The 15,263-nt window shown below is 50.2% G+C and overlaps 1 protein-coding gene across 1 annotated transcript in view; it reads right to left on the bottom strand.

The window, feature by feature from the left end:
- Positions 1 to 15,263, bottom strand: part of MEGF10 (multiple EGF like domains 10) — a 222,265-nt gene that overhangs the window by 51,585 nt on the left and 155,417 nt on the right. The window contains exon 11 of the mRNA XM_054987352.1: positions 14,178 to 14,298. Within this exon, the coding sequence (XP_054843327.1) occupies positions 14,178 to 14,298 (121 nt within the window). The remainder of the gene's footprint in view (positions 1 to 14,177; positions 14,299 to 15,263) is intronic.

The following is a 15,263-nucleotide window of genomic DNA, read 5'->3' as shown; positions in this document are numbered from 1 at the left end:
GGAGAAGAAGAGAGACTGCACCTGGAGCCTGGAGGACATCTGCCTGGAGGATCAACTGTGCTGGACATCCTGAGAGGACACCTGGTAGGCCTTTTTAAAATTTTTGTAAATTTTTTTGATGCTGGGCAATGTGCTGCTGTGGCCTGCCTCTGCAAAAAGGTGTTGCAGTTTATTCTTGGCATGGCCTGGGGGACAGGTTGGGCAGACAATGTTTGATGGTGGGGTGGGGGTTTCAGCATTGGTTGTTGTGCTTGCCTTCTTAAAGCTTGATCCACTGTTTTAAGATTAAAACAAGAGTGTGCCAGCTTTGGGCCTACACAGGCCAGAAGCCTTTCTTCTGGCTGGCTCTCACAGTTGTGCTCCACAATCTGGAATGGTGTGGCTTGCTTTTCTGTGTCTGGTCCCCTGCTTGCAAGGATTCCCAACAGGCTCCGTCCTGATCAACTGTGCCAGCCTGTGGGCCACACACAGGTATGGCCTGGGGGACAGGTTGGGCAGACAATGTTTGATGGTGGGGGGGGGGGGGGTTCAGCATTGGTTGTTGTGCTTGCCTTCTTTAAGCTTGATCCACTGTTTTAAGATTAAAACAAGAGTGTGCCAGCTTTGGGCCTACACAGGCCAGAAGCCTTTCTTCTGGCTGGCTCTCACAGTTGTGCTTCACAATCTGGAATGGTGTGGCTTGCTTTTCTGTGTCTGGTCCCCTGCTTGCAAGGATTCCCAACAGGCTCCGTCCTGATCAACTGTGCCAGCCTGTGGGCCACACACAGGTATGGCCTGGGGGACAGGTTGGGCAGACAATGTTTGATGGTGGGGGGGGGGGGTTCAGCATTGGTTGTTGTGCTTGCCTTCTTTAAGCTTGATCCACTGTTTTAAGATTAAAACAAGAGTGTGCCAGCTTTGGGCCTACACAGGCCAGAAGCCTTTCTTCTGGCTGGCTCTCACAGTTGTGCTTCACAATCTGGAATGGTGTGGCTTGCTTTTCTGTGTCTGGTCCCCTGCTTGCAAGGATTCCCAACAGGCTCCGTCCTGATCAACTGTGCCAGCCTGTGGGCCACACACAGGTATGGCCTGGGGGACAGGTTGGGCAGACAATGTTTGATGGTGGGGGGGGGGGGTTCAGCATTGGTTGTTGTGCTTGCCTTCTTTAAGCTTGATCCACTGTTTTAAGATTAAAACAAGAGTGTGCCAGCTTTGGGCCTACACAGGCCAGAAGCCTTTCTTCTGGCTGGCTCTCACAGTTGTGCTTCACAATCTGGAATGGTGTGGCTTGCCTTTCTGTGTCTGGTCCCCTGCTTGCAAGGATTCCCAACAGGCTCCGTCCTGATCAACTGTGCCAGCCTGTGGGCCACACACAGGTATGGCCTGGGGGACAGGTTGGGCAGACAATGTTTGATGGTGGGGGGGGGGGGTTCAGCATTGGTTGTTGTGCTTGCCTTCTTTAAGCTTGATCCACTGTTTTAAGATTAAAACAAGAGTGTGCCAGCTTTGGGCCTACACAGGCCAGAAGCCTTTCTTCTGGCTGGCTCTCACAGTTGTGCTTCACGATCTGGAATGGTGTGGCTTGCCTTTCTGTGTCTGGTCCCCTGCTTGCAAGGATTCCCAACAGGCTCCGTCCTGATCAACTGTGCCAGCCTGTGGGCCACACACAGGTATGGCCTGGGGGACAGGTTGGGCAGACAATGTTTGATGGTGGGGGGGGGGGTTCAGCATTGGTTGTTGTGCTTGCCTTCTTTAAGCTTGATCCACTGTTTTAAGATTAAAACAAGAGTGTGCCAGCTTTGGGCCTACACAGGCCAGAAGCCTTTCTTCTGGCTGGCTCTCACAGTTGTGCTTCACGATCTGGAATGGTGTGGCTTGCCTTTCTGTGTCTGGTCCCCTGCTTGCAAGGATTCCCAACAGGCTCCGTCCTGATCAACTGTGCCAGCCTGTGGGCCACACACAGGTATGCTGCTTTGGCCAAGGTAACCCTTTTTGGTTGCTGGCCTGGCACTCACAGTTGTGCTCCACAATCTGGAATGGTGTGGCTTGCCTTTCTGTGTCTGGTCCCCTGCTTGCAAGGATTCCCAACAGGCTCCGTCCTGATCAACTGTGCCAGCCTGTGGGCCACACACAGGTATGGCCTGGGGGACAGGTTGGGCAGACAATGTTTGATGGTGGGGGGGGGGGGGGGTTCAGCATTGGTTGTTGTGCTTGCCGTCTTTAAGCTTGATCCACTGTTTTAAGATTAAAACCAGAGTGTGCCAGCTTTGGGCCTACACAGGCCAGAAGCCTTTCTTCTGGCTGGCTCTCACAGTTGTGCTTCACAATCTGGAATGGTGTGGCTTGCTTTTCTGTGTCTGGTCCCCTGCTTGCAAGGATTCCCAACAGGCTCCGTCCTGATCAACTGTGCCAGCCTGTGGGCCACACACAGGTATGGCCTGGGGGACAGGTTGGGCAGACAATGTTTGATGGTGGGGGGGGGGGGTTCAGCATTGGTTGTTGTGCTTGCCTTCTTTAAGCTTGATCCACTGTTTTAAGATTAAAACAAGAGTGTGCCAGCTTTGGGCCTACACAGGCCAGAAGCCTTTCTTCTGGCTGGCTCTCACAGTTGTGCTTCACAATCTGGAATGGTGTGGCTTGCCTTTCTGTGTCTGGTCCCCTGCTTGCAAGGATTCCCAACAGGCTCCGTCCTGATCAACTGTGCCAGCCTGTGGGCCACACACAGGTATGCTGCTTTGGCCAAGGTAACCCTTTTTGGTTGCTGGCCTGGCACTCACAGTTGTGCTCCACAATCTGGAATGGTGTGGCTTGCCTTTCTGTGTCTGGTCCCCTGCTTGCAAGGATTCCCAACAGGCTCCGTCCTGATCAACTGTGCCAGCCTTCGGCCCACACACAGGCCTGCTGCTCCGGCTTTGGTAACCCTTCCCGTTTGCTGGCCTGGCACTCACTGTTTTGCTTCACATTCAGGTTGTTTATCGTTGGTGGACCTCTTCTGGACTGGACTGCACTTGGTGGACATCGGCCTGCAGATCTCTGCGTGGAGGGTCAACATTGCTGGACATCTGCACTGGTGGACTGGTAGGGTTGTTGTTAAATTTGGTTTTTGAGCTTATGTCTGCTGCTGTGCCTACCTGCGAGCATATGCTTTGGCTCTGTCTTTATGGCTTGGGCCGGGGGGGGGCATTTTCTGGTTGGGCAAGAGGATATTGTTTGGGGGTTAGGGGGGCCAGCATTGATCGCAGTGCCTGCTTTCTTTCATGTTTCATTTTTCAAGTTTGAGTGTGGGGTGGGCATGAACTGCTGTTTCACAGGACTAAAAAATGAGTGTGCCAGCTTCTGGCCTGCACAGGCCAGAAGCTCTGCTGGGTGGATGTGTTTTGTTTTGCTGCTGGTTGGCCCTAGCCTTTAAGGGGGGGGGGCTGACTTGGCTTGTGCAACGGGGCCTTGAATTTTGGGGTTGCGTGTGCGGCGTGTGGTGTTGACTCTGCTAACATTTCCAATTTTCTTGACAGCATCGTGGAGGAGAGGAGGACCAGCTGCAAGACCGCCTGAACATCGCTGGACTGCAGGACTGGTGTTACTGTGAGCGAGTCCGGGTTCACATTTGGGTGGCCTTGGGGGTGGGTTCTTGCTAGCTTGGGAGGGGGGAGGCTCATCTTCAAAACACCACATCCACACCCCACACCGACATACCACAGATACATCGGTCCCGCTAAATAGTGTCTCTTAGGTAGGTAGGCCAGTTGGTAGGTGATCAGTGGATAATTGCCCTCAACATAATTATTAGGGAAACCGAGCCTAGTTTTTTTTAAAAAACTAAATAGGGACTCAGCAGGGAAAGCATTAGTGAGTGAGTGTTAGGTTTGAATTCTATATATATATATATATATATATAAAAATTTGTAATAGCTGTCAATAGGCTTCCCATTAGTGCCCCCATAACTAGGGTTCCACTGCCCATCTCTGGCACCCGTGGTGGTGCCAGGCCGGCCCGGGCATACTAGTGTGTGAGTGTTTAAGGCTTTGTCACCTGTTATTGGGGTTTAGGGCCAGCTCAATTCCAGAGGAATTCAGCTGATTGGCAGGCTCAGGTTCCCTGACATAAATAGGGTTGCTTAAAAAGGCACTTGATTGTTCATCTCCAAGTCACAGAGCCACTAGAAACACAGATTTATAGCAGGTTAGTTAGGTCTTGAAAACAAAGTTGACCTTTGTTTTCTAAATCTTTTCTGATTAGTTAGGGTTGAATTTGGGAGGGGAAAGTATGTCAGAGAGGAAAGCAGAGAGGGGCCCCGGGGGAAAGGCTAGGGAGAAATCTAGAGGGGAGGAGGGGAGGGGGAGGGGGACTGCTGCGGCAGCCCCTCCATCTGAGCGGAGGAGGCCCTCCCCTGCGCTGCTGCCGTTCACCAGCCTGGCTTCTGGTGACAGGAAGAGGGTTCGCAAGACTCTCTTTCCTGAGGCAGCTGCTGGAGGGCCACCCCCAACCCGGGTGCGTGAGGCAGGGGCTGGCACTGGGCAGGGGCCTGCTGCTGAGGCTCCTCCTCCTCCAGTGGTTGCGAGCCAGCTGCTGGAGGAGGGGCAGCATGTGGTGTCTCCTGGGATGGGCGCGGAGCACATGACTTTCCCTGCGCTCCCGCTCACCCCAGGAACCCGGAGGATGTTGGAGGAACTGCCCGTGAGACCCCCCCTGGGGCGGTCCACCCCAGTTTCCTCTGAGGCCAGCAGCAGGCCTCTCGCGGCTGTGCAGGAGGAGAGGACGCGGGAGGAAGAGGCAGAGACTGTGGTGGAAGAGCCCACATCTCTGCCCCTTCAGCCTCGTCCATCCCCACCTGCCCGGCCGAGAGTGGGACACGGTGTGTCCGGCCAGAGCACCTCACAGGAGGTGCCGCAGGGTGGTCCCGAACGCGCTTCTCCTGGGAAGCGTGGGATGCCCTTTTCCTCCGAAATCTGGAAGCACTTCCAGACAACGGAGGATCCCCGAGCAGCCCTGTGCCTGCATTGTAGGCAGCGCGTCAGCCGTGGCAAAGATGTGTGGCATCTCTCCACGTCTGGGATGAGGTACCATATGAAGAGGCACCACCAGGCGGTGCTTCTTCGGGAGGAGGGTTCGAGTGGCGCCGCACGGCCGCCAGCTAGCCAGAAGGAGGCAGGCTCCTCTGGTGCTCTCCCCCCAAGGGTACCTGCAGGAAAGGGACGCCAAGCCTCTCTCCCGGAGATGCTTGGTATGCAGGGCGCTAGTGTGCCCAGAGAGGGGATCCGGAGGGCGAGCAGGCGCATCACGCGCCACATCGTCAACATGATAGCAGTGGATGGGCAACCGTATTCCGTAGTTGAAGACTTCGGCTTCTCAGGGCTGCTCCAAGATTGCTTTCCCTGGTACGCCGTCCCTGCTCGCACGTCGTTGAGCAGATCGGTGGTGCCCTCGTTTTACAGGGCTGCCAGGGATCATGTGAAGGCACAGCTGTCCCGGGTTGCCGGGAGAACTGTGCACTTCACATCGGACATCTGGACCTGCCCAAGTGTGCAGCAAGCGTACCTCTCGCTTACTGCTCACTGGTGGGAACCCGAGTCGGTTCTGGGTGGGGGCCGGGGGGAGGTGCCTAGCACAGCTAGACAGGGAAGGATGCGAGACCGCCAGGCCGGCTACTGCAAGGCCTTGCTTCACGCCGAGGTGCTCGACGTGTCCCACACGGCGGAGAACATCGCTGCCACCTTAAGGAGACAGTTGGACGAGTGGATAGGCCAGGGACCCGCCACCGTGGGATGCATGGTGACGGACGGTGGCAAGAACATGAGGGCAGCGGCGCATCTAGTGAGCCGAGAGAGCGTCTACTGTGCCGCTCACAAGCTTCACCTAGTGGTGAGAGATGCGCTGGGGTTGGGCTCCTCGAAGGAACCCGTGGATACCCGGACCCGTGAACTCCAGTTACTTGTCCAGAAATGTCGGAGGCTCACGGGTCACTTCTCGCGCAGCGTGAAGGCCACGCACGAACTGCGCCAGACACAGGTCAGGACAGGTGTGCCAGAGCACGCTCTGATCACTGACGTCAGCACTCGCTGGAACTCCACCTGCGCCATGCTTGAGCGCTTGGTGGAGCAGCAGGCCGCACTCCACGCGTGGCTCTCCGAGCACCGCGGTGCGAGTCAGGTGGGTGAGTTCAACCGGGAGGATTGGCTCACCATCACCCAGACAGTGGAGGTCCTGAAGCCCTTCAAGGACTTCACTGTGGCGGTCTCGTCAGACACGGCGACCCTCGGTCTGGTCATTCCCCTGGTGCACACGCTCCAGAGGAATCTGGCCACCCTTGCAGACCGGGTCGCGCCCCGTGCTGACCTTGTTCCAGCGGTGCGCGCATTAGTGAGAAGGCTGCAGCAGGGCATAGCTGCCAGGCTAACTCCTCTCACTAAGGAAGAGTCATACATGTTGGCGACCATGTGTGACCCGCGCATAAAGGGCACTTTCGCCGAGCGGGACGGGAACCTCACCCAAGCCAGAGACGGGCTCTGCTCTTGGGTGAGGCGCAGGCAGGCCAAGAGGGGACGCCTGTCGACAGGGGGGACGCAAGAGGGGCCCTGCCGTGCGGGTCCCTCTGACGCCCCCTCTGCGCAGGCCCCCCCCGAGGCCACCACCAGAGTGCCGATGGAGATGGAGATGCTCCGGTGGGCCCTCGTCCCCTCTGGGGTCGTGAGGACCGTGAGAGAGGATCCGGCGGAGGCGATGGTCAGGGACTACCTCGCGGAGCCCTGCGAGTCGCTCTCCACCGATCCGCTCAGCTACTGGGCCAGGAAGGAGTCGGTCTGGCCGGACCTCTCCCTCGAGGCGCAGCGGCTGCTCTCATGCCCTCCGACGAGCGTGGAGAGCGAGCGCGTCTTTTCACATGCGGGCGACATTGTCGGCCCACATCGCACTCGCCTTCTCCCATGGAGAGTCGAGCAGTTGACCTTCCTGAAGGTCAACTCTCGCCTCTTCGATTTCTCAGGACTGGACTTCCAGAGTGACTGAGGTGAGCCCAACTTGTGGCCTGCATCCTCTATGAGTCCAATCCTTTGGAATCGCGCTCTCCCCTGTATAAAACCCTGTATATACAGTTAAAACCGGCCAGTAGAGGGAGGGTGGTTAGGAACCAGTGGCAAAGGGAAAACACCCAGCAATTTGAAAGCCCCCCCCCCAGGGTATTCAAAACATCTCCCATCACTGAGACATACCCTGTGGGACCAAATTTATTATGAGAAATAATGCCCCAGAAACATGGATTGCTACTGGAGGGAGAAACAGGTTAGATAGGGATTGCTTAGGTGTTTTTATCAGATGAACTCCTTGTAAAAAAAAATTGTAGAAGAATTGTTGTACTGTTTTTTGAAAGTTGATGTTCCGTTCATGTAAAAAAAAGGAAAAAAAACCAAAAAAAAATGTTGTGATTATGTTTTTTAAAAGTTGATGTTCTGTTCATGTAAAAAAAAGGAAAAAAAACCAAAAAAAAATGTTGTGATTATGTTTTTTAAAAGTTGATTGAATGTTCATGAAAAAAAAAAACCCAAAAAAATGTTGTGATTATGTTTTTTAAAAGTTGATGTTCTGTTCATGTAAAAAAAAGGAAAAAAAACCAAAAAAAAATGTTGTGATTATGTTTTTTAAAAGTTGATTGAATGTTCATGTTTAAAAAAAAAAAAATTTGATGTTAATGTTGGGTTTGCATGGTTGGGGGATGCGGGTAGAGTGGTGGATGGGCACCGGCCAATGATGATCTCTCACAGATGTTCCCAGGTAAATTCTGAGGCTGGTGTGGGGGTGGGGGGAGACCTCTGCAGAACTGCTCCAGAAATACCATTGTCCAGTGCCTTGGAAGTGCCCAGTTCAGCTTTGTGTGTCTGAACTGAAAGCACAGCCACAGGAAATGACATAGGTTCTGCTGGACCCTGTTGCAGTGGTTCCCCCACCCATTTAGTCATGTTATGGAGGGAGAGTTGTATTAGGCTGGTCGTTATGATCATCTTCTGTTTCCATGCCCTGTTGTGCCCGCTCACTATGTAACCTGCTGTAATGTTCAAAACTTTACTGTTTGTCCATTTCAAAAGAAAAATTGTGTTTAAGATTCTCTGATGTGTAGTTAATTGTGTTGTGTTGTGCTATGAGGGACAATAAGTGTAATATGTTGTGATTTGTTGACCACTTGTAATTTGAAAATGAGAAAATAAAGGTTTTTTAAACTTAATGATTGTGTGTCTGTGTTCCCTTCTTTGATGGGAGGTTGGTTCCCAGCATAGGGAACAATGGGGCAGGCTGGCCAGCCTGTTCCTGGGGTACTGGGTGTGGGGCAGCTGAGGGTGGTTTTGGTTCTGAGAGGGGCTGAGTGGAGGATTTGGGTCTGTGTGTGGCAGCTGGGGTGGGGGAACTGGGTTTGTGTGGGGCTGTAAGGAGTGGACTATGGGGGATGAGAGCACTGGTTGTCCCTTGTGCCCAAGTAGGCCCCTGCTACTGTCCTGGTGTGGGCTTCCATGCCTCTATCAGTTGCTGGCCCTCCTTTGCCATCTTTTTCTGAAATTTTCCTAGGGCTGCCAAACTCCTGGTTGGGCTTGAGTTCAGGTTAGAGAGAGTAGTTCCCTACAGAGAAACTGGCTGCTTCCAAGGGCAATCTCTTTAGAGGGCAAATGCGGACCATGGATTCTGGGGGAGATCCCTACTCAGATTTTCCTTTCCACAAGTCCCACCCCCAAATTGCCAGTAACTTCCAAGGCCAGAGTTTGCCACCCCAGAGAGATCCTGTTCCCACCCTCTTAGCCTTGGCATGAAAGTTGTAGCCCCCATGGAACGCTTCCAGGTTCCTGATTCCAAGCCCAATGACACCAATGTAAGACAATCCAGACCTCCATCAAAAATGGATTTTAAGTAGCAGTGGGATTGGGCTGCATTTCAGTCATTCACATATCTGGTTGTGTTCCCAAACATTTAGCTTATGTTTTTTTAAATCAGCGTATGGCACTTAAGGACACTTTTAAATGGTTCTAAAAACATTTTTTTATTATGAAGTATTTAATGTGGCATTGATCAAGGGCAGGCCTTTTGGCCAAATGAGCAGTATCAGTACAGTAAAATTTAGACAAAGCTCATAGGAGGAAAAAGCATTCACACTGTGAAGTGGGAAGAAAGTTTCAATTTACATGTACCATGGACTCCGAAAAAGACATGTAAGTGGCATCCAGACCAAATCAGGCCTGCTTTCTCCCTTGAAGATATCAATTGATGATAGTGCTTATGTCACATCATGAGAAGACAAGGTTCACTAGAAAAGACAATAATGCTAAGAAAAATTGAAGGCAGTAGGGAAAAGAAGAATACCCTAGATGTGGTAGATTGACTTCGGTTTGCAATACATGGACAAGGTTTTTGGGATACTGTGGAGCTCAATATAATTCTAAAGTACACCACAAGTGATTTGAATGCATAAAACATACAGACACATACACATAAAATGTATATACCCCCTCCCCACCAAATTAAAGGTTTATCTTATGCCCCGGTTTTCTCCCCCATGGGAACCTAGAGTGGTTTACACATTGCTGTTCTCCCTTGATTTGTTTCACCCTCATCACAACCAGGCTAACAATAGACAGCTGCTCCATGCCTCACATTGGAGTGACTCCACCGATGGCCTTCTTAGTTGTTGGAGGGGGTGGAGGGGGGGGAGGAAGGAAACAACGCACTCCTGCCCACTCTATCTGGGGCCTAGGTGACCAAATTGCTTGGCCTTGGCAAGGAGCCAGTGGTGGGGCGGCACTGGTTCTGGGGCCCCGTCCAGAACATTTGTCCAGGGCCCCAAAATCACGTAGACTGCCTCTGGAAAACACAACACAATTGTTTACTTAGGCTGAGCCAAGAACATCCATCAAGCCTACAAGGCACAGAATCAGAGTCTGCCAGATTCTAGACCAACTCTCTAGCCATTGCACTACAGTGGATATCTAAAAATTGTTCATACCCCCACCAGCAACTTGAACATTTTTCTCCAAAAGGCACAACTTGGCTGGGTCTCAAAAAGGACTATGATGCATGGGCCTGTCAATGCATACTGGTACTAAGGCTCTGGCCGGGGGGAGGGGGGCATTGTGCCAATGCCACCCTGGCTTTGGAAGGGGACAGTAAAATAGAAGAAATAATCTAGCTTCAGTGCCTCCCCCCCTTCTCTGTCTCTCTCTCTCTCTATAATGTGAGTGAAAACATTACTATACCATCACTGAAGCCTACAGGATACTTAGGGTCTGTTCACACACGCATGATCATTTAATGGCAATGCTCTGGCATGATGATGTCTGTTCTAGGAGGTGATGTGATCATCACACAAGGCTGGGGAGCACGCACAATTCACAGCAGGCAGATTTGGGCCACAAGGGATCCTGCTTTGGCCTGTAGGGCCCAAATCAGCCCACTGCAAAGCACAGGCATACTCTCAGGGCAGCCAGATGACATCAGTGACATCACGGCAGCAGCCCCTGGAGCGTACCTTGAAGGCTCATTCACTGACTTTCCCCCTTCGGGGTGATAGGTGAGAGTGGGGGATCCCCCACCAAGGGGAAACGGATCCCTAATTGTGTCTGAGGTTGTGGAAATCAAATGGGTCATTACCTCCATATTGCTTCTGTCTTTGAGGGACTTACATGCACATTATATTTAACTCCAGATTTCTTGATTGTCAAGGAATGCATGTGGTGGGGGGTGGGGGGAAGGGTGGGAGAAGGGCACCTGAGGGTGAGGGTGGCATTTGGCATGCAAAATGCCACCCCTGGCAAGACAAGCCTCTCCCAGCTGTCAGTGGTAGAGATGAGAGCAGAGCACCCACTTGGGGAGGCCATGAAATGGCCCCCCCAAGTGGGAGCAGGCTGAGCCTTGGTGGGGGGATGGGAGGAAGGGTGGGAGAAGGGCCCCAGAGGGTTGGGGGGGGGGATTTTGTTGCTGTGGTTCCCCCCCATTAAGTCATGTTATGGAGGGAGAGTTGTATTAGGCTGGTAGTTATTATGATCATCTTCTGTTTCCATGCCCTGTTGTGCCCGCTCACTATGTGACCTGTTGTAATGTTCAAAACTTTACTGTTTGTCCATTTCAAAAAAAAAATTGTGTTTAAGATTCTCTGATGTGTAGTTAATTGTGTTGTGTTGTGCTATGAGGGACAATAAGTGTAATATGTTGTGATTTGTTGACCACTTGTAATTTGAAAATGAGAAAATAAAGGTTTTTTAAACTTAATGATTGTGTGTCTGTGTTCCCTTCTTTGATGGGAGGTTGGTTCCCAGCATAGGGAACAATGGGGCAGGCTGGCCAGCCTTCTCTGCGGGTGGTGGGGGGGTCAGGGGGGTGGTTGTCTGTGTGCCAGGGCAGGTGCTCTTTCCCAGGGACGATTTGGCACTGCCACCATTGTGGCACCCCTTGTCTGTGCAGAACTGCCCTGGGAAAGAGAGTTTAGGGGTTCCCAAAAGGGGAGGGCAGGCCAGCCTGTTCCTGGGGTTATGGTGGGTGTGGGGCAGGTGGGGGTGGATTTGGGTCTGTGAGGGGCTACTGGGGGGATTTGGGTCTGTGTGTGGCAGCTGGGGTGGGGGAACTGGGTTTGTGTGGGGCTGTGAGGGGTGGACTTTAGGGGCTGAGAGCACCTACTTGGGGAGGCCATGAAATGGCCCCCCCAAGTGGGAGCAGGCTGAGCCTTGGTGGGGGGTGGGAGGAGGGGTGGGAGAAGGGCCCCAGAGGGTTGGGGGGCATTTTGCATGCAAAATGCCACCCCTGGCAACACAAGCCTCCCCCAGCTGTCAGCGGTAGAGATTAGAGCACCTACTTGGGGAGGCCATGAAATGGCCCCCCCAAGTGGGAGCAGGCTGAGCCTTGGTGGGGGGTGGGAGGAGGGGTGGTAGAAGGGCCCCTGAGGGCTGGGGGGCATTTTGCATGCAAAATGCCACCCCTGGCAAAGGAAGCCTGCCTCTTCATTTTTTCCCCATAGGAAATAATGAAGAGAGATCAGCAGCAGCATGCTAACAATATGCTGCTCCTTTGCTTTCTTATGGGGAGGATGGGGGGACCTGCTTTGGGGGGCCATAACATGGCCCCCCAAAGTCCAATCTGTCTGAAACTTGGGTAGTTGTTAGAGAAGGGTTAGAAGAAGGTCCCCACCAATTTTGGGCTTATTTGGTGGGAAAATGCCTCCTCCAGGCGTCCTGAAAGACGGAGGCATTTTCCCAGCAAAAAAACCCGAAAGAATCCCGAAAGAATGCCGAAATAATGCCGAATCCCGAATCCCGAAAGAGATTCTTGTTTCGGCTTTCGGCTAATGACGGTAGAGAATCTTGTTTCGGGTAATCCCGAAACAAGAAAGCCGAAAGTTTTTTCCTTGCACACCCCTAGTAGCAACCTGAAGTGAGTGAAGTTGACAACCTGAATTCAGCACAAACTCTTTCTATATTAAAACATGAAAGCCTTAGAAATTGGAGGATAAAATATGCAACTTACATTCTAGGGTAAGCCATTACTTCTGGATTATTTGATAATCTTATTTATATACAGAATGAGCTAACATATGACTTAAACATTTTAGGGAGAAGGAAATGGTCATGGAAAATTGATTAATACAATTAGCCAGTGTTGACTCTTAGGTTGAGTAAAACAAGAATGAAGAGCAGAAATTTGGAATGAAGCTAAACATGATGGGGACAGACCTATTTAAACCTAGATCTGCTGCAACCAACATAGTTGGTTGGGGGTTAGACTGAGAGGTCCAATATTAACAACCTACAATCCACAACTTTTGTCCATACAGATATCATGATTCCCAGCATAGTCTTTTTTTATATTTAAAGGGAACCACTGATTCCTTTTTCACCAGCAGAAAAGCTCCTTGGATCCAGCCCATACTATAGAAGATACTTCATATTAAAGTTTAACAAAATGAGATTTGCAATCACCTGTGATAATCAACAGTGACATATGCTGTGTTTCTAATTTTATACTTTGATTACAGCTAGAAGGAGAAAGTAACTGTGCTCACTCTAATCAGTAAGTCATTCAAAGCATACATGTTGTGATGAATATGCCTCATATGCCTGTTCTGAGTTTCTAGCTACAAAATCAGATGCTTGTTACAAAAATTGTGTGGCTGAAGCACGCCATCATGTACTTCACAACAAAATTTTAAATGGATATAGTGATCATTAAAATGAGATAAAAAATTATTCCATTTCCCTAGGGATAAATGATTAACAGTGCAACTCTGTGCAGAGTTATACTCTTCTAAGCCCAATGAAGTCAATGGGGTGTGCTTAGGATGACACCATAGATGCTGCATTTTATTCCTGCTTCCTTTTGGCAGTCCTATTCCTGTATACATGTGGTATAATAAGATCATGTTTTTTGTTTTTGAGACTCACTCAATTAAAAGAGCTGAGATGACATGCATGTAAAGTTAGAAGGATTGTCTGACTTTTTAAATGACTTTGCCAAAAATAGAATCAGCCAATATAGTATGGAGACACTAATGTTAGACAAGTCTATGACTCTCCCTTGCCTCTGTAAATCTCGATTCTGATTTTTTTTTTAAAGTACATATGAACTCCATTGTGACGACATGGCACCTGGTGCACTGCCAGGGGGCTGGGCCGAAGCTAGGAGGCGTGCACTTTAAAAACGTGATGCCCAGCCGGCAAGGAGATGGGTGACAACGGAAGGAGTGAGGAGAGCAGCATGTGAGAAGCAAGAACAAGTGGCAGCCGACACAGAAGCAGCAGTGTGTCCAGTGCACGGAGTGCCAGGAGAAGGCAGCTAGCAGAAGCATCCTTGGAAGAAGGCTCCAAACCCTCAGACCCAGAGCAAGGGTCAAGAGGGATGTGAACACCCTAGGGAGCTGAGAGTGGTAAATGAGGCCACTGGCACAGCTGACCAGGACCAGACAGCAACAGCCCACTAAGGGAGCACCCACCTGCCCGAAGCCCCGCCTCCCTAGCATCTAGCCTGCCAGGTCATCAGCCCAGGATGGCCTGCTCCACAGCTGCCACAAGACAAGGGACTCATAGGTGAGGGTGGCACGGAGAAGTAAAGTCAGGCGACGCTAGCACAGGTGGGCTGACAATGAGATAATGGGACAGTTGACTGAAGTAAGAGCGTCACTCCTCCTCTGAGGCCTTGGGGAACATCACATCTATACTATAAGACAAATTATTTCTCTTACCCACTTTGCAGGTACAAGAACCATCCACTGGGGAGCAGATGGCCTCATTTTTGCAACTGCATGTGGAAGAACATTTTACTCCATATGTTCCAAGAGGGCACGGAATAGAACAATCAGAACCCTAAAACACATTGGGGGTAAAAATAAGCACAATTATACAATCATGGGAAGAACAATGATTCTGTTTGGTCTTCTTGTTTGCTTTTTCATTTGTAGGAAAATTCTACATGAATTATTTATTTGTTAAAATGGAACAGCTATCTAAGACCATAATCCTATGCATACTTACCTGGAAGTAAGCCCCAGTAGGGTTTTCTTTTGAGTAAACATGCATAGGATTCTTCTATAATTGATTCATGCACTATTAGGAAACATGTTTTGTATGAAAATCCCATAGAGTTGTGGGAATTTTAAAGATTTTCCTGAAAGAAGTTCCTTAGAGTTATCTTTCTCATTTGGGAATTACAGAAATGTCAAAAGGAGGTTATTAAATAGCATAAATAGGAATTTAAGCTTTCCTTTCACTTCTATAGAAGTTTTTGCTTTCCCCCCCCCCAATATGCCTCAAATTTCCACAGAGGCTTGAATACAAAGGTTGTTTTCCACCAAGAGAAGAGGGGGGACTTCTATCTGCTTTGCTTTTCACACTGTTGCAGAGGGTCCCCTGTATTGCCAGGAACAGTATATTTGGGAGCTCAGTAGTCCTCTCTTTCACTGGTGGAAGTGAACTGTGCTAGTGTAAAACAATATTTGGATTTAATACTTGCTTAGGAATGTGCCTATAAACAAAATTTTAACTCCATTATATCCAAGTGTTGAGGATGTTCATTGCTTTCAATAAAATGTGCTTTTAGGCTTACATTTCAACAGACATCCAAATGTCAATGATGTCCTTAGCTCACAATGTACATCCACACAAATATCCTCTTTCCTAAATTCCTAGCTAGCTTCTACAGTAGCTTGAACATACAACTGTCACTAATGTTTTCCCATAGCATAAAATGCTGGATATAGGTCAACTACAATATCTGCATCAAAATTATCATATTAAGATTTATTTTACATCAATTACTATGAGAAATCATG

This window comes from Eublepharis macularius, chromosome 8 (genome assembly GCF_028583425.1).
Source record: "Eublepharis macularius isolate TG4126 chromosome 8, MPM_Emac_v1.0, whole genome shotgun sequence".
Lineage (NCBI taxonomy): Eukaryota > Metazoa > Chordata > Lepidosauria > Squamata > Eublepharidae > Eublepharis > Eublepharis macularius.
The sequence above is the reverse complement of the archived record's forward strand: the minus strand, read 5'-3'. Positions and strand labels throughout refer to the sequence as shown.